General features: G+C 34.5%; 4 protein-coding genes across 5 annotated transcripts; 3 read left to right on the top strand and 1 right to left on the bottom strand.

The window, feature by feature from the left end:
- Positions 1 to 9,291: 9,291 nt before the first annotated feature.
- On the top strand, positions 9,292 to 12,398 carry LOC104117153 (protein trichome birefringence-like 41). The gene is made up of 5 exons (XM_009628159.4): positions 9,292 to 9,631; positions 10,730 to 10,901; positions 11,059 to 11,234; positions 11,445 to 11,603; positions 12,002 to 12,398. Exons 1-5 carry the CDS (start codon positions 9,366 to 9,368, stop codon positions 12,288 to 12,290), a joined length of 1,062 nt encoding a protein of 353 aa, XP_009626454.1. The 5' UTR covers positions 9,292 to 9,365; the 3' UTR covers positions 12,291 to 12,398.
- A 1,624-nt stretch (positions 12,399 to 14,022) lies between these two features.
- Positions 14,023 to 17,269, top strand: LOC104117149 (protein trichome birefringence-like 41). The gene is made up of 5 exons (XM_009628153.4): positions 14,023 to 14,439; positions 15,021 to 15,192; positions 15,402 to 15,577; positions 15,798 to 15,956; positions 16,814 to 17,269. The coding sequence occupies exons 1-5, from the start codon at positions 14,087 to 14,089 to the stop codon at positions 17,112 to 17,114; spliced, it is 1,161 nt and encodes a 386-aa protein (XP_009626448.1). The 5' UTR covers positions 14,023 to 14,086; the 3' UTR covers positions 17,115 to 17,269.
- A 1,534-nt stretch (positions 17,270 to 18,803) lies between these two features.
- Positions 18,804 to 21,969, top strand: LOC104117150 (protein YAE1-like). 2 transcript variants are annotated; one of them, XM_009628156.4, is made up of 6 exons: positions 18,804 to 18,945; positions 19,030 to 19,089; positions 20,355 to 20,481; positions 20,999 to 21,120; positions 21,231 to 21,352; positions 21,484 to 21,969. In XM_009628156.4, the coding sequence occupies exons 3-6, from the start codon at positions 20,376 to 20,378 to the stop codon at positions 21,785 to 21,787; spliced, it is 654 nt and encodes a 217-aa protein (XP_009626451.1). In that variant the 5' UTR covers positions 18,804 to 18,945; positions 19,030 to 19,089; positions 20,355 to 20,375; the 3' UTR covers positions 21,788 to 21,969. The 2 variants fall into 2 exon arrangements, with proteins under 2 accessions (XP_009626451.1, XP_070043453.1); XM_070187352.1 differs by having other exon boundaries at positions 18,844 to 19,089.
- A 295-nt stretch (positions 21,970 to 22,264) lies between these two features.
- Positions 22,265 to 25,464, bottom strand: LOC104117151 (uncharacterized). The gene is made up of 2 exons (XM_009628157.4): positions 22,872 to 25,464; positions 22,265 to 22,724 (listed from the first exon to the last, which is right to left on the bottom strand). Exon 1 carries the CDS (start codon positions 25,233 to 25,235, stop codon positions 22,884 to 22,886), a length of 2,352 nt encoding a protein of 783 aa, XP_009626452.1. The 5' UTR covers positions 25,236 to 25,464; the 3' UTR covers positions 22,265 to 22,724; positions 22,872 to 22,883.

The following is a 25,464-nucleotide window of genomic DNA, read 5'->3' as shown; positions in this document are numbered from 1 at the left end:
CAAGAACTGGTAGTACAAATCATTAGCTTCTAAGAATAGAGTTTACAAAGCGAAAATAAAATAAATACATAGTCTGTTTGAATAGTACATAAACAGAGTTTTACAGATCTAAAGCTACCACGAACAAGAGGCAGCTACAGCCGGGACGCAGGTACATCTTCAATCCAGCTGCCATCGAACACAGCAACAACAACAGCTAACATCTGCACGCAAGGTGCAGAAGTGTAGTATGACTACAACCGACCCCATGTACTCAATAAGTAACTCACCTAACCTTAGGTTAAAAGCAGTGACGAGCTAACACAAGGTCGGGTTCAATACCAAAATCCCTCAACAGTTCATAACATCACAAATACAAGGATAAAATAGGTATCTCAGAAGTAAAAATGCTCAGCTCGTTCACAGTTCCAAAAATAGTCATGTTTTTCAAGTATCTCAATGAAAAACCCAAGTCTCTTACCGAAAATGCAAAAAATACGAGTAAGTTTGAAAACTGTAATTTTCCAAATATCCTCTCCACAATAAATAAAACTGTTTCATTTTCTTTCCAGATAACAAGTATAAAATACCTCTCTATGCCCACATATCAATGTGTATAAAAATAATCATGAATGATGTGATACCGTATAGCACGAGAAAAAATGCATCTCTATGCTTGTATGTCATGCGTGCATGCAAATGCCATGTACCTCAAAGATGCCGGGACGCAGGTACATCTTCAATCCAGCTGCCATCAAACACAGCAACAACAGCAGCTAACATCTGCACGCAAGGTGCAGAAGTATAGTATGACTACAACCGACCCCATGTACTCAATAAGTAACCCACCTAACCTTAGGTTAAAAGCAGTGACGAGCTAACACAAGGTCGGGTTCAATACCAAAATCCCTCAATAGTTCATAACAGCACAAATACAAGGATAAAATAGGTATATCAGAAGTAAAAATGCTTAGCTCGTTCACAGTTCCAGAAAATGGTCATGTTTTTTAAGTATCTCAATGAAAAGCCAAGTTTCTTACCGAAAATGTCAAAAATACGAGTAAGTTTGAAAACTGTAATTTTTCAAATATCCTCTCCACAATAAATAAAACTGTTTCATTTTCTTTCGAGATAACAAGTATAAAATACCTCTCTATGCCCACATATCAATGTGTATAAAAATAATTATGAATGACGTGATACCGTATAGCATGAGAAAAAATGTATCTCTATGCCTGTATGTCATGCGTGCATACAAATGCCATGTACCTCAAAGATGAATCATGTACTCATACTCTCAGAGTGCTCAATCTCACTGTCTTGCATCCTCTCTCACTATGCTCAATGCTCAGCACACTCAATCACTCAGCGCTGTATAATAACTGTTACGGCGTGCAGCCTGATCCACACATATATATATATATAGTCGACTGCGCTCACTGGGGGTGTACATATTTCGAAGGGGCTCCTTCAGCCCAAGCGCTATATTGCTGCGGCGTGCAACCCGATCCAATACTTTTCCAGCGTGCAACCCGATCCAATACTGTTGCGGCGTGCAACCCGATCCAATATTATTGCGGCGTGCAACCCGATCCAATAATATTTTATATATATATATATATATAGCCTGAAGTCTCGTTACGGCGTGCAACCCAATCTATATAAAATATAGTCAATATAATATGCTGCAGCGTGCAGCCCGATCCCAAAATGTCACTCTCACTCAGTCATCACTCTCTCCAGTCTCACTCACGGGCTCACAACGTCATGAAACTAGCCCGACAACAATGATATGATATATCAATAACAACAACTGAGACTTAGATATGATATGAATGCATGAATAGGACTGAGTACAAAATATCGATGAAATCAGTGAGATGCAGCAAGAAACGACCATTGTTGGTCCTAACAACATCAGCGTGAAGCCTAAACATGATATCTAGCATGATTGACAGCTCAATTACTTTATAACATGGTGAAAACACGGATATCAACAAAATAGGGCCACTATACTTATACAGTGCCATGGAAACAACAGAGTCCCAATTGACATGGTGCACGCCCACACGCCCGTCACCTAGCATGTGCGTCACCTCAACACAAATCACATAATACGTATTTCGGAGTTTCATACCCTTATCTCAAAGATTAGAAGAGTTACTTACCTCGAACAAGCCAATACCAATGCCGAGCAAGCCAAGCTATGCTCCAAAGATGCCATCCCGTGCGTTCCGACCTCTGAACGACTCGAGACTAACCAAAAATAACTCAAATGCATCAAACAATGCTAAAGGAACCAATCCCAATCGAAAAAGATCAAATCTTGAATCAAAAGCCCAAAATTGGCCAAAAAGCCCCACCTGGGTCTGTACCTCGGAACCCAACAAAATTTACAAAATCCGATAACCCATTCAATTACGAGTCCAACCATACTTGTTTCACTTAAATTCGACTCCAATTCGATATTCAAAACTCAAAAATTAATATTATGAAACTTTAGACCAAAACCCCTAATTTCCTCTTTAAAATTCATCAACCAAACGCTAAAATCGAAGATAGATTCATGAAATATAACCAAAACCGAGTAGAGAACACTTACCCCAATTCATATGGTAAAAATTGCTTCAAGAATCGCCTTAATCCCAGCTCCATAGCTCCAAAAATATAAAAGTGGTCGAAACCCTCGTAATAGAGTACTTTATACTTCTGCCCAGGCATCCTCTTACGCGAACGGATGTGAAGACTACAATCTTCAATCCAGTGCGAACGCGACCTCAAAAGCGCGAATGCGAAGAACAAATATCTCCACTGACCAAACATCGTTCATGATCGCGGCCAAGCCTTCGCGATCGCGAAGAACGTCAGAAGCAACAAGTAACACCAGAAAAACCAACAATGCAAAAACCATTCGAAATGATCCGAACTACGTCCGAAACTCACCCGAGCCCCTCGGGACCCCGTTCAAATGTACCAACAAATTCCATAACATAATACGGACCTAATTGAGGCCTCAAAACAATATCAAAACAATGAAACACACATCAATTTGAAATATATGAACTTTGAAACTTCAAACTTCCACAACCGATGCCGAAACCTATCAAATCGCGTCCGATTGACCTCAAATTTTGCACACAAGTCACATTCGACATTACGGACCTATTCCCACTTCCAGAATCGAAATCTGACCCCGATATCAAAAAGTCAGCCCCCGGTCAAACTTTTCAAAAATTAAACTTTCGCCAATTCAAGTCAAATTCCACTACGGACCTCCGAATCACAATCCGGACGCTCTCCTAAGTCCAAAATCATCCACGAAGCTAACGGAACCATCAAAACTCCATTCCTGATTCAAATTCAAAAAAATCAAACTTAGTTAACTCTCCCAATTTAAAGCTTCGACAATAAAATCCATTCTTCCAATTCGATTCTGAATAATCTAAAAATCAAAATCGACGATTCACATAAGTTATAATACATCATACGGAGCTAATCATACCCGTAAACTACCGAGCAAAGTGCAAATGCTCAAAACGACCGGTCAGGTCGTTACATGAGTGTAGTGATGATGAAAGAGAACTTGTTGGCACTGATGAAGTAAGTGATGCACAAGGTAGGAATCCAAGTAAGAAGATCTACTTTGACACAAGTTATAAAAAAATATTTTTTGAACTGTATATGATATTTGAGAATGTTGTACAGTTTAGGGAGGCATTGCAGACCTATTCTATTCAAAAAGATGTGAACCTTAAGTTAAAACCTAATGAGAGGGAAAGGGTTAGGGCAAACTGCACAAAGAAAGGTTGTCCATAGCATATTCTTGGCAGCATAGAAGGTAGCAACAGGAATTTTAGGGTGATTACATACTACCCTGTCCACAAATGCTTCAAGAAAACAAGGAACAAGATGTGTAACCCACCATAGATTGCAAAGAACTTCAAAGACAGAATAATTAGTGAGCCTCAAATTAAGCTTCATCAAACTCAAGCCTTAATTAGGAAAGCATATGGTCTGTATGTGAGTAAAACTTCTTGCAGAAGAGCAAAAATGATAGTTATGAAGGAGAATATGGGTGATTACAAGAAAGAATTTGCTAGGCTTCATGATTATGCAGAAATGCTAAAGTCTACTAATCCTAGAACTACTGTAGTGATAAGGACATCTAAGAATGCAGAACCTAGCAAGGAGGTGTTTATGGGCATTTATGTCTGTCTTGAAGCATTAAAAACTGGATGGTTAGAAGGGTGTAGAAATATAATTGGCTTTGATGGTGCATTCCTAAAGGGAACATGTAAATGTGAATTGCTTTCCTGCATTTCCAAGGATGGAAATAATCAAATGTACCTTGTGGATTTGGCAGTAGTTGAAAAGGAATCAAAAGATACATAATCTTGGTTTATCAGATGTCTCAAGCATGATCTGAACTTAATAGAATCTGAAGGAGAAGGGCTGACAGTCATGTCTAATATGCAGAAAGTATGGTTTTTAACACATTGTCTTTAAAGTGTAATTGTTTTCATTTATGTTTAAGTTATAACAATATAATGTTGTTGATTGTAGGGTCTTCATCTAGCCATAACTCAGTTATTGCCAAATGCTGAGATGAGGTGGTGTGCTAGACATATCTGGGATAATTGGAAGCAAACTTGGCCTGGTGAGGAAAGAAGAAAATAATTTTGGCAGTGTGCAGGAGCGACATTTGAAGTTTACTTTAGCAAGAAGTTGGATGAAATGGACCAACTGGGGGGAGATATTGTTCAAGACTTACTGAAATACAACAAGGAGACATGGTGTAGGGGATACTTCAAAGAACATAGTAAGTGTGATGTAATAGAGAACAACATGTGTGAGACATTCAATAGTTGGATATTGGCAGCTAGGCACAAATCTATCATTACTATATTAGAGGAAATTAGAATCAAGTGTATGAATAGCATGATAGAGTTTTCTGAAAAATGGGTAGGTGATATATCACCCATGGCTATGGAAATACTTGGAGAGAATACTCAAAGGGCAGCCAAATGTGATGTCAAATTTAATGGTGAAATAAGGTATGAGATCCAAGATGGGCCATATAAATATGTTGTTGACTTTAGGAGGTGTTCCTGTACTTGTAGATCATGGCAACTCAAAGGAATTCCATGTGCACATGCAATTACAACAATGAATTATAAGAACTATGAGGTTGAGCCATATGTTGACCATTGGTATAGGAAGGACACCTACCTTAAGGCATACAACAGATTCATTCAACCTCTAACTAGAATGAATTTGTGGCCAAAAAGAACACTGCCAGCTATTGAGCCACATGTTATAACTACAATTCCGGGAAGGCAAAGAAAAAAAAGGAGAAAAGTTGCTGATGAACCAAAGAAGAAGTTTGGGAAGGGTACAAGGATAGGGAGACAAATGAGATGTTCTTTATGCAAGACTCTTGGACATAACAAGAAAGGATGTCCATCAGCAGTAAGTATTAATGTTCTTTGTGGTCATTGTCAGATGAATTCAATTACTAATATTTGTTTTGTTATGTGTATGCAGAGAAACCAAGGGGGAAGGGCTGGAACTAGTTCAGTTAGAGGTGAAACTGCTGAAAATAATTCATCAACAACATCAGGTGGAAGGGCTGGAACTAGTGGAAGTGCATTAGCAGCAACAGCTGGAAGTGCATCAGTAGCAGCAGCTAGATCAGCATCAGCAGCTGGATCAGCAGCAGCAGCTTCAAATATGGAAAGTGACACATTTACTCAACCAATCACTGATCCAAGCACACAACAATCAACTAATGTTGCTGGAGGTCCAAAAAGGAAGACCAATGAACCTAGAAGAGGTGGTGCAAATACAGGGTCTAAGAAACCAAAGGCAGCAGGATATGGTGTGCTATTTGATTCAAGTGGCACTGTGATACATAGGGTAAATATTTCCACTTAATTATACAATCAACATATATGGTTTACTAGATAATCCCTCACTCACAACCTTTTATCTTTGTACAGTCTGGAACTACTCATAGAGTAGTACACAATCCTTCTACACTCATAAGTTCTGCCCCTACCAACATTGAACTTAGGTTCAAACCCCATGGGCTAAAGTGGAAGGGTCGAGCTGCAGTTACACAAAGGCAGCTGCAAGAACAGAGTTACAGAAGGGCAAACTCTGCTACAACCACTCAAGCCACATCAATGACACAATTCACACCAGGAAACCAAGATACAACAGACATTAATTGAAGTGCTCAACTGATATTTTGAAGATTTAATCATGGATATTTTTGTTGACTGTCTATGGTAGACAATATTTTGTAAAGCTACTTTATTATGTATGTTTTTGTTGACTGTCTATCGCAGACAATATTTTGTAAAGCAACTTTCTTATTTTGGATATTTTATTAACTGCCTATAATATGCCATGATATTAGTAATTCTTGTACTTGTTGCTGTAATGGAACCTTTGTCAATATATTCCATGAACAAAATTTTACAACACAAAATATGTAGCCTAAACCCAGGAAATAAGAAAGTACACTATCAATCCTAAACACATAACATAAGAACAACTACAACCCCAATTATAATAGCAGCAACTCTGAACTTCGACCTTCCTTGTCTTCTCTGACAATGACATCGATCACTCTTCTTAATAAGACCCGCAAGAAGAGTCTTGTAGTGTTCTTCCTCAATTGCAGGATCAACCCATCGGAAAAAGCCACAACCTTCACCAATCTCATATCTTCGGTAGCCTAGGAACCTTCTTTCAGGATTGGTGGGTGTTCGTGACATTTTAAGATCTGCAGCAAGTCCACAATAATACAAAGGTTCCTTCTTCATTGCTAAAGGAGAAGATGCGACAGTAGCTTATTTCTTGCCAGAGAAGAAGAAAAAAATCGAATTTCAAAAGAAAAGGAGATGGCAAAAATTGATGGGCAATGAAGAATCCCAGCAAAAAAAATTTATTTTGCACTGTTGAAGCTAACAAAGAAAGAAGGCATCAAATTTGGATAGAAATCAGCTTCTATAATGTTCAACAATGTAGAATAAGGTAGAAAGAAGAAGATGGTTGTTAAATAGGCCACATTATTATCGTTAGGGCTTTTTAAAATGCCTTCACGCCCTTTACAAGCGTGTGAATCATGCACTAAAGCCAAATATGACACATAGGATCAACCACGTAGGATAAGCGTTTATTATTCACAGTTTGAATGAGTGTAAGTGTTCAATTGGCAAACTTCTAAGTTTGGGGACTGGCATGACAAAGTGGCTCAAGTATAAGTGCCATTTAGGCCATTCTATCCATGTTTTGGCCGATTTAGAAAATAAAATTTTCAAATCCCAAAACTAGCTCTACACCTGTTTTTGGCCCAAATTTACTGTTTTATTTTTTATCAATTTTAAAAATTACCCCAAACTTTTCTATTTTATAAAAAAACTCACCATCTATTATGACCCAACTAATCCACCAGCTAATCACTATCATTTTCTTTTGGATAGATGAATCTTGTAATATTATTGCAATTTCACGAATTATAGTGGTTGGTAATTATGTTATTAGCAGTTGATATTAAAATATCAGGTTGTAGTTTTGGGATAGTGTATTGTGTAGTTCATTATAAAAATAATAATTTTGTGCCAAACTTATCTATGTTCAGGACTATGGTTTTTGATAATGATGTTGAATGGCATCGAAGAAGGTTATGCATATACAGGATTAACAAGTTTGTTTGTTTGATATTGTTGAGTATTTTTGATAGCTTTTAGTATTTATGGGTTAAGTCACATACTCACATTACATGTTTTTTTTTTTTTAAAGTGAAATATGTTTTGAAAAATTATGTCCAAACAAATTTTCATCTTCAAACCAAACTTCACCCAAATCAAATTTTTTAAAACAAATCTGGAAATCTATGGCCAAACGCTAGCTTAGATTTAGGTTCAAGAGAATAAGATCAACATTCTATTAACATTGACCTGCTGGTAAATTCCAATATTTTACTAAGTGTTGATTATTGTTGAAACACAGATTAGTGTTTTGAATTTCTATTTGTGCTTCTTAATTATGAAGCTACTAGTAACCAGCCAGATATGATAGAGCGAGAAACAATAAATAATATAAAGGCGTATGATTCTTCAATGTGAGGTGTTTGCCATGTGAAAATGGCAAATGCACATCACACATCCAGCCTTGCGTCGCCTCAAGTCGTTTTACTTTAACATACCTTTTTTCTTTTTCTTTCGGTGTCGGTAGTAATATTACGGTCCGACTAAATTCGAATTGAAGGTAAAATGCTTCTCAATAACGATAATTTCATATTCAAAATTCGAACCCGAGACTTTTTATTAATAATGAATAGATACTTACAATTTCATCGTAATCTTTATTGGTGCTTTAACAAACTGTGTGCTCATTTGTATACCCACACCCACCAATCAAAAAGCTACTTTTGGTTTTGCTTTTTTAGTAGTATCTCATTCAATTCACATACAAAAATTTGGTTCCCTCAACCTCTCCTATACACGCTCCCTAAAAGTGCATGAAGAGGGAGGAAAAAAGAGTGAAAGATTTATTGGTACTTTATATTCACACTAAATTAATAAATATAAAAAATAAATCTTTTATATATATTTATCAATTAATAGCTGATATTTATTTATTGGTACTTTATATTCACACTAAATTAATAAATATAAAAAATAAATCTTTTATATATATTTATCAATTAATAGCTGATATTTATTTTAATATTTTTTGTACTCCCTCTGTTCCTATTTAGTTTTCATATTAGTCGTTTAAACTCCCTCTATTAAAATATTAATACAAAGAGTTATTTGACTAATTTAGACGCTCTTATCTTTATTTATCCAATAAATGCTCAACCTATTAATGCTAGGGATAAAATTAGAAAGATTCATTAATACTTTCTTGATTTTTCAAATGCCAAATATTTTGAAATAGTTATTTTTGACAAACTGACAAGTAAATATGAACAAGGGAGTAACTGCTAATAATATAATTAATCTACACGATCAGGTTGAATTTATACTATTAATATATAATGTAAACACAATTCATTAAGTACATCTCTTTTTTGTTCTGGTCAATTATTTTCAAACCATCTCCTAATAGGGAAATTACGGTAATCTCCTGTCTTACTATAGATGGTCTTTTAAACTTGGCTTAACACGTCCGCAATATTTGAAACTGATTGAGAAAAACATTGAATTAGATTCTTTTTAATTAAATTATTTATTATAATAAAACTCGTTAAATAAATGACTTGCCTTATTTGTAATTGCTACCTACACATATATAATGCTAAATCCACATCTTTCCACCATAATTCTCTCTTTTTTCTTTTTCTTCTTCTTTTTTTGCTTCTCAGAATAAAAATGGGCAAAGCAATTATTGAGGAGTTTAGTTTTCTTCTTCTTATTGCTGTTGTGGGTTTAGCAGTATTTGGCACATCAAAAGCGAATGCAGAAATAAAGAGTTGTGATTTATTTGAAGGAAGTTGGATATTTGATAATTCATATCCATTGTATAATTCAACAGCATGTCCATTCATAAGGAAGGAATTTAACTGCATCAAATTTGGCAGAAGTAATCTTGAATACCTTAAATATAAATGGCAGCCCACTGGTTGTGCCTTGCCCAGGTTCATTTCTCTGTCTCTCTCCCCAGAACAAAACTTATAGTACTCCATTAATTTCTGTTTATACGATACTCTTTTCTTTGCTTTTTAGTTTGCTTTAAAAGAATGAGATTATATATGAGTTTAAGTTATATACATGATAGTGTAATTTTTTTATAATTTTTTGTGTAGTAGTTTGAAAAAGAATGAGATTTATAAATGTGCCTAAGCTTTATACACTGATAATGTAAAAGTTTTTTTATACTACTACTATAGTTTGACCTGTATATTAGTCGAACCAAGTTACAACCAATTACTTGAAATTACCTTAGAAGTGACTTTGATTGTATAAATATTTTTGCGATGTCAATGCATATCAATTAAGCTGAATATATATATATCTGTAAAGTCTTTACCTTTAAATTTTTATTTTCTCCTGTAGTCATAGAAATAACATAAGATATTTAAGACCAACGTATTCTAAGAATACTTTTGATATGGTTCGTGAGTAATTTTTTTTCTTAAATTTTGCACCCAATTGCAATATAAAATGAATGGAAGAAAATACTTCGTTTGCAATTGTTTAAAAAAGTTAGATATCAAAGGAAGTGAAATAATACTATGGATTCTAAAGCATCAAATCTTTTTTGGGAAAACACATCTTAAAATTACTAGGCTATTTCTTCTTATTTATTCACACCTTGATAGATAGAGTTATCTGGTATTTGTTGTCGAGGGAAGTAGCAGAAATCCCGTGAAATTTATCGAGATGTGCACAAGCTGGTCCGGACACAATGAAATGAATATTTAGAAAGGCAACAATGGAGCATTACCAATTCATTTTCGAAAACTAAAATGAACTGGCCTGAACCTACTACACCAAGGAATTACAACATTGTATCTTGTTGATAAAGATATTAATTAAAACGTTTTCCTAATTATAAATGAAGTTTGACTGAAAATTTAATTTCTTCACAAAGGATAAATATCAAAGTGGTGGGGGAGGGACTTGATGCTAATTATGTTTGTTGAAATCTATGACCAATAACAAAAAAATGTTGTGCACGTGTTTCATTCCGTTCTAATTAGTTGATTTCTTTGTGTTTTTGGAATAATTTGTAGATTTGATGGCAAAGATTTTTTGACAAGATTTAAGGGAAAGAAGATTATGTATGTTGGGGATTCTTTGAGTCTTAATAATTTTGAATCCCTTCTCTGCTTACTTAATGCTGCAGTCCCAGATGCAAAATTCAATCAAGAGATATATAAGGAAAATGTCACTGTTACATTTCTGGTAAAACTCTTTTTTTGTTTATGCAAATTATGTACATATAAATCATAATGAGATCTATGCGGCACAAATTCAAAATAGTCAAATAAGGAAATATTATTTACATCAAATGTTGTGCGTGTGTGTTGTAGAACACTGAAATTATTTTTTTTTATTGCAGGATTATGGAGTTCAAGTCGTATTATTTCATTCGAACCTTTTAGTAGACATTGAAATTGAGCCTATGGGACGAGTGTTGAAACTCGACTCAATTAAAAACGGACAAATTTGGAAGGAATTTGACTTGTTGATTTTCAATACTTGGCTTTGGTATTCAACACGAGGACCCCAACAACCGTATGTTGATTAACATCCATATTTTCTTAATTTTTTTTCTACTCTTAACTTTATTCCGCTGAAAGGAGTCTCAGATAAATTATCACTTTTTGACTAAGTCACTGGTACAAGTAATCGGGCCCACACATAGTCGAGCTTAATTGCTTTTTTGAACTTTATTATTATTATTTAAAGAAATATAAGTTCACGATGTGTGAATATTGGTTGAAGGTGGGATTTTATTGAAGTTGGTGGCAAAATATCGAAAGATATGGACCGGGTAGAAGCTTTCCGGGCTGGACTAAATACATGGGCCAAATGGGTTGAAACAGATGTGGATACAAACAAAACCAAAGTTTCCTTTCAAGGAGCATCTCCAGCCCATTACCAGTAAGTATTTTTATTTTATTTATTTATATAGTACTACTATTTTTTGAGCTATAATATTAAGTAGGCGTTTGGCCATAAGTTTTGGAAAAAAAAATTCAAAAAGATTCAAATATGTGTTTGTTTATAGAATAAATTTAGTTTTTGGGAGATTTTGAAAATCAAAACTTCAAATCCCAAATATAGTTTAAACCCTCTATTTGGGCCAAATCATGACCATTTGGGACTTTTTAGCTTGGAATAAAAATATGACTTTTTAACAATTTCACATCAAACTTCACTAAAATCGGCTTTTTCAAAAATATTTGCGAATTTATGTCCAAACGGGTCCTACGTCAATATTGTTTTTTCTTGTAATTATATCTTTAATTACTACTAATTATTTTATAATGGATGTTCAGTGGATCGGATTGGGGTGAACCTAATGTGAACAATTGCTTGAACGAAACAACTCCAGTAAATGGATCAACATACCCAAGTGGCTTACCTGTTGCTGTAGAAATAGTGAAAGAAGTGTTGAGTAATATTTCAAAACCAGTATTTTTACTTGACATAACAAAACTCTCACAACTGAGAAAAGATGGGCATCCTAGCAAATACAATGCTTTTAAAGGCATGGATTGTACTCATTGGTGCCTTGCTGGAGTTCCTGATACTTGGAATCAGATTTTTTATGGATCTCTTATTTAATTTAGAGAATATACAGTCAAAGTACTGACCGTAGAAAATAGGAATTTTGTGTCTTAAAGAAATATATACAGTCAAACATTTCTATAATAGCCTCGTTTATTTTGGATATTTTTGGATATTATAGCAAATTTTTGTTATAGAGAACATATATTTTAACAGAACATAAAATTTGGTTCCGAAATAACTTGACTTTTATAATGAAGTGATATTATATAAAGATGTTGTTATAGATAGGTCTGACCGTAGAACATACATTCGAGTATGATTTTGTGGCGTAACGGCTTATGCCATTGTGCAATTTTTTATTCAATATGATGAGGTATTATATATATATATATATATATATATATATATATATATATATATATATATATATATATATATATATATATATATAACTTTATAATTATATTCCTTTGTGTCAAGATGATCACCTCTCTAATTGTCAGTTTTACTTCTGTTGCACATATAAATGTCAAAGAAAGAAAACAACCTATTAATCAAACTAAAGAAATCAAAACAAAAGTTCCCTTCATCTTCATCACCTAATTAAGAACACGAGACGCACTAGAAATCAAATCAATATGCTCTCCACTGAAGAAGAAGAAGAGACTTCTTGTTTGGATGATTGTTACCTGCTCTATTGTATCGTAGTGTTACTTTAAATACAATATTTGTTTTGATTATTACTTAAATTTTATTGTATCGTATCATTAAATCTATCGTTACGTAACGACGAAAAGTATCACTTTATGAAATGCCCGATTTGGTGTGGTCGCGTCATTACCTTTTTTTTTCTCATCTTGCCGTTCCTTATTATTAAATAATTCTATTTTATCATTTACTCTTACCTTTTTATATAATAATTCTACCTCATACCTTACTTTTTCTTTATAATATTGCAAGTTCATTCTTCATATTGTTGGTGCATGATATCATGAAAAGACGATAAATAATACAATATATCCAAATATTATATACATTAAAATGATATAGTACAATACAACACAACACAATACAATACAATACAATACAATACAATATAATATATTATGAAAGGATACATAACAACCATCCAAACAAGATGTAAGGATATAGTATGTATCCAAGAATCTTTATTAAGCATAAAACTTTGAGTTCAATTTGAAAAAAAACGTGATTTTCATAACAATCTGAATAAGGTACATATCACAAGGCTCCTTTTATAGGATTATATGCAATTAGATGAGAGCTAGCTTGCATATCTCAAATAGAAAATAGGGTGGTCAAATTTAAACGAATGATCATGTTTAATATTCAAGTATTTTCTTATTGGATTGTAATGTACACTTCCACAACTTCACTATTTTACACCATGTGCTCTGTACATGTCATCAAAATATACCATGATAAATTGGCTCATGCATGTACTTAATCACCTTTCCATTTCTATCCACATTATTGTTTCATCTCACTTTTCCAGCATAAAAGTTAAATGTTTCTCAGTATATATATATATTCACTGTTCCTTTAGTTAAGCATCTGCAAATTTAAAAACAAACCTTTCAATAAGCGACCAAACAAGGACTGTAGTAATAAAGACACTATTATGACAATTACTATCATTCCTTAATTAATCACTAGTAGTAGCAGCAACGCACGTGTTACATTGCTTGTCTGATTTTAATGACGCTACAAAATCTTAAAATACTAGCTCTATATCTTTTATTTATCAACCAGAAAATATCTCATCCCAATTGTTATTTTCAGGGATTTTTTGTTCAGTTTAGTCGTTTGCTTAGAAAGCGAGAGAGAAGATGGCTAAAGGTGTGAATAGTACTTTAGTATATATTCTTGGTGCCTTGTTTATGGTGAGTTTTGTGTTTGTTTTCGAAGCCATGTTGACAATATTCTCAACGTTTTATCTGGATGCATTTGCCAAGAAGTTAGTTCAAATTGAAAGAAATACAAAAGGAATATCAAAACACGAACAATCAGAAATTAGAAATTGCAACTTGTTTGAAGGGAGTTGGGTGTTAGATGATTATCTTGATCCTTTATATAACACGACTACTTGTCCATTTATTCGAAAGACATTTGATTGTACCAAGCGCCCTGATCGTCAATATCTGAAGTATATATGGCAACCTACTGCTTGTAATTTACCAAGGTATTTTCTCTCTTTCTGCTTGTGAAGTCAGAAATTTTGCTAAAGGTGTTGATCAAGATTTAGTATTTATGTATAAAAATAGTACTTATTATTTAACTTATATATACACGGTATAATTCTATGGCAAAGGATGTTCAGCTGATCACCCTTCACTAGCAGTAGCTCGGTCGGCCCTGCCAGCTCTCATCTGATTATTACCCAGTTAAACGATGTTGTTTTAGTTTACCTCTATTTTCTGCCTGTTATTGGGGGAAATTTGGTTTTCTACAAATATATATATTACAACAGATGATACATAATGTAATTAAAATGTCATAATTAAAAAGTTTGGAGCAACAGTAAAGTTGTCTCCGTGTGACTTATAGGTCACGAGTTCGAGCCGTGAAAGCAGCCACTAATGCTTGAATTAGGGTAGGCGGTCTACATCACATACATTGGATTACGGCCCTTCCCCGAGCTCTACTTGACCACGGAATACCTTATGAACCGGGCTACCCTTTAAACGTCATAACGCGTAGTTTGAAAGATTATCGTAATTGTATTTTTCAGTGTATGCATCTCACGTGAAGTTTCTCTTGCAGGTTTGATGGTAGAGATTTTTTGAAGAGATTCAACGGGAAGCAGATCATGTTTATTGGGGATTCTCTAAGTCTAAATAATTATGACTCATTTTTATGCTTACTCTATGTTTCAGTGCCTGGAATAAATTATAAGACTAAGTTAACCAACCAAAGCGTTACTGTAATTTTTGAGGTAAGTAATTATATTCTTCATTTCCTTTGTTGGGTACTCTCTATTTTATTTCATTTCCCTTAACCTAAAGTTCAAAACTGTTTTGACAAGTGCACCAGTCAGTGTAGTTCAGAAAAGAGGCAGAGCTAGAAGTCCGTATAATAAATTTTACTTAAACATTATTTTTCTTCATATCATCATACATTATTTTTCTGGACTTTCATTTGAAGGATTACAACGTTTCAGCCACATTATTCAACTCATTATACCTAGTAGACGTTGAAGAGGAACATATTGGAAAAGTATTAAAACTCAATTCCATTAAAAATGGAGAGATTTGGAAGCAAGCTGATGTTTTGATCTTCAATACTTGGCTTTGGTGGGCGAGAAGAAAGCCAAGACAACCGTATGAACTCACATTACCTACTCACTTTTTTCTCTATAAGAATACTTTTTCTCTATAAGGAATTAGGTTATACACATCGGACGTGTAAATATTTTTCACATTATAAATATAATTTAACTTGTGATAACAGGTAATTTATCATTTTTATGAGATTATCGGTTGAATATTATCATGTTAACCATGATTTTTTTTTTTGTTGAAATGGTGTAAATATGTATAGGTGGGATTATATTGAGGATGGTGGCAAGGTAGTGAAGGATATGAATCGTATGGTTGCATTTCGGAGAGGTTTAAACACATGGGTCAAATGGGTTGAGACAGAAGTGGACCTGACCAAAACCAAAGTTTTCTACCAAGGGGAAGCTGCTTCTCATCACTAGTAAGATATTTGTTGATTGTAATTCTAGGAAAAATATCCAAATATCCTCGTGTATTATTCGAAATATCTCTCGTTTTGCCTTTCCATTAAACTTTGGTTCATTATTATTTTTTATTTTTTTACATTAACAAATCATCTCATACTTGCCCTTAATTGTCATAAAGAAACTCCATCATGAAATGACATGGACTCCACGAGTCCAAATTCTTTAAGAAAAAAAAATTCAAATTTATTCCTTTCAATTTTTTACTGTTCTCTTCAATCCATTTTAATTGATTTTTTAGCCTTTATTATTGGTTCATAATATTTGACTTTTTCAGATATCAAGAAGAAATTAATTTATTTTTTTTCAAAGTTTCTCTTGGAGTAAAGTGACTAGGAGTATTTGTTATACTTTCAATGAACAAATTATGGTTATCATTTTTATTGTTAATTAATATTAAAAGATTAACTCCTTAATAAATGTGAAAATAGTCAAAAGATCAATTAAAGTGGACCGAAAGGAGTTTGATTTAAAACTACCTTTACGCAGAACTATGTTAGGAGTAACTTCCTACGTCAATATCCCCGTGCAATGCTGATACAGCCTCGGTCAGCTTCAGCTCAAGGTTGGTTAGTCCTTCCTTGTGCTCAAAACTTGCTTGAGTCTACGACCCTAGATGGACTTGACGAGGTCAAAGAGTTAGTAGATCAAGCAAGTTTTGAGCACAAGGAAGGACTAACCAACCTTGAGCTGAAGCTGACCGAGGCAAAAGAAACACAAAATTGAGCAATTTCAAATAATATAGAACAAATTTGACCATTTTTACCTTAATGCTAATGGATTTCTGCACTTTGTTTTTGTTTGTTTTTTTCAGCGGAGAAGATTGGGGTGAGCCAGGAGTGAAGGGTTGTTTAAATCAAACAACACCGGTAGCTGGATCAATATACCCAGGTGGTTTGCCATTACCTGCAAAAATAGTGAAAGAAGTATTGAAGAATAAGTCAAAGTCAATATTTCTGCTGGATATTACAATACTAACCCATTTAAGAAAAGATGGACATCCAGGCAATTACAATGGCTACGGAGGCGTTGATTGTACACATTTTTGCCTTTCTGGAGTCCCTGATACTTGGAACCAACTCTTTTATGTTTCTCTTCTCCATTTAACGTCTTAGAAATTAAACATCGAAGAATATTTTTGGGAAAAGATTATGGAATTATTCTCTCTTTTTTTCTACTTTACCACACTTCTTTTTTTGAACATTAAGACAACTTGTTATGTACTCATTACTTATTTTCTAATAATTCTAGTAGTGAAACACTTGGATTTTGTTTTTAGGAAAGCTTAAGGGCTTTAATTTATCCGAAAAGGGCCAGAAATGGCCTGAAGTATTGGAATTAGTACAAAATTGCTCTCCGTCCACCTATTTGAATAAAAATATCTCTACCGTTATTTTTTTGGTTCAACACTACCCTTATTACTAACAGAAAATTCATTAAAAAAAATAAAATTAAATAATATCCACGTGTCACCGTCCCATTGGTCTAACATAAACCCCCTAACATAAACCCCAACCCGCAACCTGCCCAGATATTGACCCGCCCCAATTTTAAAACATAACTCTCTCTCTCTCTTCGCTATTTCATATTAGTGATCATTTAATTACGAGTGTATGTCTACTATTATTCATGAGGCAAATTTAAAATTGAGTTATCTATTAGAATTATTTTTATGTAAGATGCAAGGAATTGTCATATTCTTCTTAATGCAAAAAGTTTAGTTTTTTTTTGTTTATGCAATGGGTATTCTTTATTATATAATTTTCTTTATTTAAAATTTATGGGAGGGTTTCTTCACTATTTTTTTGTCATTCCTCCATGAAAATTTGAGGATTTGTTTTTTAATTTTTTATTATTTATGTGATGTGTATTTCTATTTTTTATTTATTTCACTATTTATTCAATTAATATGTAAGCTTTTCTACTTCGTGTAATGGGTATTGTGCAATTGTCACATTTCATACACACTGGGTTCATATGATGTGCTAATAATAGTTAACAATATTTTTTGATAATTTCTTCAGTATTTATTTTCTTATTTTGATTGTTATATTCAATATTCGGACGGGTTAAGGGTGAGTTTAGTTATATTTTAGTTGAAGTTTAAGTTATGTCAATGGAACGGTGACACGTGGATATTAATTAAATATTTTTGTCTTCCAGAATTTTCTGTTAGTAATAAGGGCAATGTTGAGCCAAAAAAATAACGATAGGGACATTTTTATTCAAATAGGTGGACGGAGGGTATTTTTGTACCAATTTCAATACTTCAGGACAGTTTTGGCCTTTTTCCGTTAATTTATTATTCGTTGCTTAAATGTAAGTACAAAACATGAGTAAATAGGAACTTTTTTCAATTAAAGGCCATCTTATACGGAGTTTGCAATCAAACAAAGGAAGTGTGTCAATCTGACAAAATATTTAATCGTTCGTTAGATTGCAATCAAACAAAGGAAGTGATTCAATTTATTATTCGTTGCAGGTTTTTGGTGCATAAATAGATCTTTTTGACGGATTTGATATAATTGCAGCGATTTGTTAATTAAGATATTCTAAAATTATTTGAAGAAAAATAGTGATAAAAAAAATTATGAGAAATTTCAAGAAACATTACTTCTTAAATTTGAACAATTAGACTTATATTAAAATTAGAAAATTTGATGATTGTATGCAATTTAAATGTTAGGACTTCATAGTTCTGGGGTTATTTGTGGAGAAAATGACATAAATAGTTCCTTAAGTTCTGGGTAGATTTAAAATGGTCCTTCAAAATATAATTTAAGCATATTTAGTTCTTTATGGTTATAAGTAATGAACAGTTTTTAGTCTCCGTTAGCAAATACCCTAACACCGTCAATTAAAACTAACATGAAATTCAGGTGAGCAAATATCTGTGACGACCCCAATCGGTTTCTTCTCTACGCCATTCTGTCCGAATTCCCTCCGGTGAGAAAATCTTTACCTTTACGGTTCCAAACTTTACCTCCGGTGAGTATATTTTTGTGTAAAAGGAGTTGGTGCTGAGTACAGGAAAGGAGGGGAAGAAACAAAAGGAAGGTAGACTCCATAATTCGAAAGCTTCAAATCAAGGTAAGAAGATCCTCTTATTCAAAAAGCTCACTCTAAGTATTGAAACTGACGTAAAAAGCACGATTTTTTAATGATAAAGATAAGTTTTAATCTGGGGAAAAGATTAAAATCCATTAGGAGAAGCTCAGACGTTGGCAATCGATCAGTAAATCCTAATTGAAATCTTATTAGAGAAGGATTAATGTTTTGCTAAGGTTAAGGAATGATTTGTTCCTTGTGTTATAACAATTACTGTGATTCGGTTGCTGTGTGAGATTCATTTACTTCATATGCCATTTTTTGGTTTGAGATATCAGTATCAGTTCATAGTAAAAACAATGGAATCATAATAACAACGAAGAAGAGGTTAATAAGTGTCCTTTTAACATGGACTTTTGGGTTATAATGATGATGGGGTTATGGAGTTGCTTGTTTCTTGTTAATATTACTGCTTTGTATTGGTAAATGATGTTATTTTTTCCATTGCTTTCTTGTATTTGTTTATTACTTGCATCTCATCTTTAAAGTTTCTAGGACTTGATTTTGTATGGTAAAGATAAGTTTTAATCGGGGGGAAAAGATTTTAATTTATAGGAGAAGCTCATAGGCTGGGAATAGGTTTTTATTCCTGGCACATTGTTTCTTTTTGGTTGCATATTATACAATTTCTGTTTGATAGTAGACATTTATGTTATTATTTTTTATTTTATTTTTATGTAGATTCATAAGCTACAAACATTTTTCCGATAAATTATCAAAAGCTACAAATTTTGGGTTAAAACTTATTTATCAGTGCCTGCATTCCAACCAGAGGTTGCTTGATTCGAACTTGGTAAGCTGAACTTTTCATCTATTACGGTAAAGAGGGAATATAACCAAACAGTACTGAAGATGGTATAAATGTGTTCAAGAATAATTGGAATGAAATCTTTTATTTTGTTGCAATGGATGGCATTTTTGGAAGCTACTGGATATAAAATGGTATAGATGATGATCCGTTGCATCAATCATTTTAAAAGTTTTCCGTTGCTTTTTTACAAGAAGCATGACAGCTGCAGTGATATGTATTCTGGTACAATTATCTTCTATTGAGCACCTGAATGCTTCTATTAGTAAAATACACTTTGTGCATTCATGTGGAAACTTTTTATTAAAAGTTATATGTAGTTTTTCACAACAGGACAAAGGCTGTTGGTATAATTATGACGCAATTCTTTACTAATTGGTTTCCTTCTGGCTTATGATGCTTGAATTGGCTTGATTTCTTTTCTTTGTAATGTTTTCAGCTGATTGTCCAAGGTTTGGAGATGGATAGCAGTATAAAGCATGAACTCTACTCTGACATTTTTGATATGTCAAATCTTCAATCAAGTCTTAGGTCGACTACCGATACCGGAAACAATGATTCACATGGTATGGACTTCAGCTGATTGCGTCAACTGATAATTAAATTAGAAATGCATTTGGTATTAAGATTTGAACATCAAATAGATTACTGTTAAAAGAGGTATATTCCGGTGCTCTTATTCCTGGAAATCTGGAATTGCATCTTTATTTGAATAACCATCGAAGTGAAAAACTGAAGGTCTTCATTGGCATTTTAAAGAGTAGTATTCTAAAAAGGTCTTCTTTGCTGGCTACTCTCAGCAGATTTGGATGATAGCAAACTTCAGCTACCAATGCTTTTTTCTCTCTTTCCTTTATTTGTGTGCCTAAGATTAATTAAAATTGAAAGAACTGTATCTCTCCTGTCTTTTACTATTCTTTCATTTCAAACATTTTAAAACTTTATCGCGATTTGTGAATAATTATGTAAGTTAAATGCTGCTAAGTGGAGATATTCCCATATTTATGTATGGTTTACTTAGTTGGCTCTCTCCAGCACATAGTTGTGTTAATAGCACTGACTGTGATTAACATCTAATTCCAGACAGCGATTGGGACGACGTGTGGAATGATGATGGAGATTTGTGTCATGATTCTACTGATAAATTGGATAAAACATCTGAAATGGACAGGGAATGGCAGAGGCGGCATGACCAATTCCATACTGTATCCTTACAAGTTTAATCTGATTGAGAGTATCCAGAAAAACATAACTAGATGTATTCCTTTTGGTTGCAAATTCAATTTGTATTTGGTAATTCCTGATGAATTATCAGATTGGATACCGTGATGGTCTTATGGCAGGGAAAGAAACTTCAGCACAAGAGGGATTTAACATCGGTTTTAGGGACTCTGTATATGTTGGATACAACTGGGGTCTTGTCAGAGGTATCACTAGGTGAGTATGAGCATCTCTTTGATGGAATTTGTGGAGATTTGAGTTTGTATTACCAACTAGAAATTTTCTTCATGCTGGGTTGGATTTAAATTTGATCTTCTCTCTTTTTGTTTTCTTCCTCTTTGTTGAAGTGCTTTTGCCTCTCTTCCTGATGGCTTGAAAGAAAGAATGGTTGATACTAAGGAAATCCAGAATAAGTTCCAACACTTACACGAGTCTGTGCAATCTCTTTCAACAACGGAAGTGCTTAAGGTGTTCCATGATTATCTGTCAAAGAAATCGGAAGAGAGTGGTAAAGATGATAAATCCAGCTCCTGCTTGGCCGATGCCAATGACCTCAGTCCCGATGACTATCTTCTGGACCATTACCAGAAAGAGCTACAATCACTTATTGATGAATCAGGGCTCAAATTGCACTTAGACACAAAGCAATAGCTTTTCCTTCAGAAGTGATGTTTTTCCATCATACCCCATGAAAATTGCATTCAGAAGAAAAAAGATAGTATACTTGAATGCATAGTTTGTATGTGGAATAATTCCATTTTCTAATATTATATGCAAGGTTAAGTTAAAGTTGTGTGGCATTTTAAAGAGTAATAAAAAATTACTTTTTGACATGTTTGAGCTTGGCCCCATGAGGTAACTAATACTGAAGGAAAAAAGGTAAGTAATACTGCTAAAATTTTAGAAATTGGAAGTTTTCAAAAAGATTCAAGAGAAAAGATATCAGTGTATTGCTATTGTTACTGCATAGGAGAATAGTCTGTTGAAAAGAGTTGAAATCGCAGATCTCATAAAGAAAGTCCAGCACCTTATAGTTCATGACTAAATTGTCTGATCTTAGCAGCTCAGCATTTCAGCCTTATGATTATACTATTAATAAAAAAATTGTGAAAGGAATGTAGCAAAGAATTAATATGAAGTGGAAGTTGTGAAATAATAGCTGAAGATCATGGTATCATAACATTTCATGGATACATACATGAAATATTAACCAACTGTAGCTAAAGCCATAGATGAAAATACATAAAAACCCTTAACAACACTAAAGCATGGATAGGCATCATCCTCGACAAATAAGCATAATAGCAGGTTCTATTAAATAGCAGGTTCTATCAAATTATCGGAGAATCCATGATGATGTTTTCCATCATTCAATCCCAATCAACTCCCTTAATGCCATTAAGCTGAAATCTTTGCACATGCTGGAGGGTTGTGACTTGTGAGCAGCAAGCCAGTTGTTCCTGGACCAAAACAAACAGTTGCTCCTGGACCTAAGATTCTTGTTTGCTCCTAGAAATGTATTTTTTCTTGGGCTTTCTTGGTCTGACAGGCTTAATTTATAAAGAACTTGCTCCCCGCTGATGTCCACCTGTGCCACAATGGAAACATGTGTTTCGATCTGTAACTCATCTATGGAAACAACTTTATGTAATTCAAGATTTGATCCTTATCATACTAGTTTGATTATGAGCTACAAGGACAGGATTGTATCAAATTCTACGAGTTTGTAACTGACCTTGAACTGGCATCAGCGACAAGCTTGAATTGGCCTAGAATGTGCAAATCCTGCTGCGCTGCGCCTGAGGTGAGGTTCCCATTTAGATGTTGGCATGACTGTTTCAAAAGCTTCCACGAGCAATGCTACCTTTCTCTTGCGAGCTGGTGCAAGTTTGTCCACTGCTCGTCGGAGTGCAAAATCAACCATCCAGTCCTCTGCATTTTTCCTGTCATCCATCATCTGATGCTTGAGATCAACTTTCTCTGCTTCTGGATCTGGCTCCACTGGCAGGAAATTTGGTGCTCGTGGATTGAATTCTTTTGATTCCCCTGGCTCCTCAATGTCAATGCGCCTGGCTATGCCTCTCAGGTTTGTGTAGCTCTCAGACAGTTCTACACTCGAATCATATTTATGTGTCTTCTTATCTTTAAATCTTGGTGCATCTTTGATTTGGTTCAGCTTTTCCTCACATGCCTCAGCTGTTGAATCCGCTTCGACACCAGAAGCGTTTTCAGTTCTCTTGGGATCTGCATCCACTACCAATTGTTTATCATTACTGCCACGATCATTTTCATTTCCTTGTTCACAACAATCTGTTTTTGTTCCCACATCTTCCATCTTGACAGCAATGTTTTCATCAGAACTTTTTTGATTGTCCTTGCATGTTTCATCTTGTACTTCATTGAAATTGCAAACATTTAGCTCTTGATACCCCATAAGTGCAGTTGCACAATCATCTTGAAGAGTTGTATAGTCCTCGCAAGAAGCTGAAATTTCTTCTTCTAGACAGAAGGTAACAGCAACCTCAACCTGATAATCCATTGTTGCTGCCTCGCTGTCTGCTAGACAGGGACTGCGCTCATCTTCTGGCTTCTCAGCTATTTCACCTTCCAGAAAGAAAGTGGCATCCAGAGAGTTATTTGAAGTGTCCTCAGACGCTTCAACGCACTCATCAATGTCAAATACTGTATGTGAACAGGCAGATCGTGAGTCATCATAATCATAACTTATTCCAGAGATGATACTTCCATTATCCAAGGTCTCTTCCAGAATAGATGACTTTGCCATGAACTCGTCGCTGCCAACTGAATCATCAACCAGTGTGATGGGCTCTATATCATTTGAGATTGAACCTGTTTCGCCTTCGCTGTATGCATAGTACTTCTCTACATCCCAGTCCATATCGGAAGCTTCAGACTCTTCTATATCTAATTCACTGTGCATACTCAAGGATTCACAATCTGTTTCTTCAGTAGCACCTTCATTTAGATTCTCTGCAAGAGAGAAGCCAAGGATGTTAATTTCTGCTGAAATATCTTCTCTCTTTTGATCAAGATTGCCCTCTGTATCATCTGCTGCCACTTCACTGCCTTCATTCGAAGTTACTAGATCATCTGCCGAGTTTGTGTTTTTGCTAATGGTATCAGCCATCTCTTCCCTTTCTTTGTTATAAATTTCGACAAAAAAATCTCTGTCGTCGTCTTCATTTGTCACAGGAGCTACCTCTGTAGGATTCACTATTTGTTTTGGTACATTAGCATTCAAGCCTAATCCATGGGGATTAGCTCGACGTGGAGATAGGCATCCCAACTTGAAGTTTCTCTGAGTCTTTAATGCACGCCTTTTAGCTGACAAGAAACACTTTAATGGAGGCAAAGGAGGGTGATGATGGCCATTAAGAGAGCAATATGTGTAGGGGCAGACCTTAAAAACAGAAGTTCCATCTGATTCTGTTGCTCCGGGACTAAGTTCAAGGTATGAAGGAAACTTAGCTTCTTTCAAAGTTGATGAACATGTTGCTCTTTCAACATGGAAGTTTTCACACAGAACTACTGCTGGGGAACATGATTTCTTGGCCGAAACTCTTACTGGTTTAAAACTAGGAGTTTTTGTCAGTGTTGTCCTCACTAGTTTCAAACTAGAAGTTCTAGCTAAACTTCTTGTTGGTTTATTAACAGAAGAAGCTGAGCCTAACTTTGAGTTATTGGAATTCTTTCTGCTAGAACTTTGAGAGTAAGTTTGAGGGCTCCTTGAACTAACCTGAGACTGCTCTTTCCTTGCAACAGAACTGCTGGTGGACTTCATATAATTTGGAGTGGACTTCTTTGGTGTTGAAGAATTAGTAGTGGGATGAACAAGAGGTGGTGGCTTTCCTGGCTGAGGAACATGCCTTCTAAATTTGGGTGAGTGACAGATTTCATATTCTGAGAGCTTGGTTTTGCCTGATTTCTTCATCATCTTTATCTTGAGGTCAGCTCCTCTGTTTTTGATATCATGTTTTGGTGATATTGGTAAAGATGGTTTGAGGTTCATCGTTTGCTTGTTGGCTTTAATATGATCAGCTTTGATATCAAGCTTATTTGGAACCTTTCTTTGCACCATCTTAGTTGTTGGAATAAGATATATTCTTTTCAAAGGAAAACCACAAGGATATTTGGATTTGAGGTAGGATTTTCTTGGGTGTTTCTTCTTCTTGAGATAGAGGACTTTGAGATCATGAAGAAAGGCAGTTTTTGAAATCTCAACTACCAGAGATTCTAAGTTTATTTCCTTTGGTTTGCAGCCTTCTTTTTATTTTCTTGTCTTGTTTTCTTGTGTGTGTGGGTGGGGG

The sequence above is a fragment of the Nicotiana tomentosiformis genome, chromosome 1 (genome assembly GCF_000390325.3).
Source record: "Nicotiana tomentosiformis chromosome 1, ASM39032v3, whole genome shotgun sequence".
Lineage (NCBI taxonomy): Eukaryota > Viridiplantae > Streptophyta > Magnoliopsida > Solanales > Solanaceae > Nicotiana > Nicotiana tomentosiformis.
Note: the sequence above shows the minus strand (reverse complement) of the source record. Positions and strands in the feature narration are given on the sequence as shown.

What these genes read in the sequence shown, in the direction of transcription:
- LOC104117153 (XM_009628159.4), top strand. Translation starts at nt 9,366, where the DNA reads ATGGGCAAAGCAATTATTGAGGAGTTTAGTTTTCTTCTTCTTATTGCT. An exon ending in ATGTCACTGTTACATTTCTG is followed by an intron (nt 10,902 to 11,058) that starts GTAAAACTCTTT and finishes TTTTTATTGCAG; the next exon opens with GATTATGGAGTTCAAGTCGT. An exon ending in GCATCTCCAGCCCATTACCA is followed by an intron (nt 11,604 to 12,001) that starts GTAAGTATTTTT and finishes ATGGATGTTCAG; the next exon opens with TGGATCGGATTGGGGTGAAC.
- LOC104117149 (XM_009628153.4), top strand. Translation starts at nt 14,087, where the DNA reads ATGGCTAAAGGTGTGAATAGTACTTTAGTATATATTCTTGGTGCCTTG. An exon ending in GCGTTACTGTAATTTTTGAG is followed by an intron (nt 15,193 to 15,401) that starts GTAAGTAATTAT and finishes TTTCATTTGAAG; the next exon opens with GATTACAACGTTTCAGCCAC. An exon ending in AGAAGAAAGCCAAGACAACC is followed by an intron (nt 15,578 to 15,797) that starts GTATGAACTCAC and finishes AAATATGTATAG; the next exon opens with GTGGGATTATATTGAGGATG.
- LOC104117150 (XM_009628156.4), top strand. Translation starts at nt 20,376, where the DNA reads ATGGATAGCAGTATAAAGCATGAACTCTACTCTGACATTTTTGATATG. An exon ending in GGCATGACCAATTCCATACT is followed by an intron (nt 21,121 to 21,230) that starts GTATCCTTACAA and finishes ATGAATTATCAG; the next exon opens with ATTGGATACCGTGATGGTCT. An exon ending in CTTGTCAGAGGTATCACTAG is followed by an intron (nt 21,353 to 21,483) that starts GTGAGTATGAGC and finishes TCTTTGTTGAAG; the next exon opens with TGCTTTTGCCTCTCTTCCTG.
- LOC104117151 (XM_009628157.4), bottom strand. Translation starts at nt 25,235, where the DNA reads ATGGTGCAAAGAAAGGTTCCAAATAAGCTTGATATCAAAGCTGATCAT.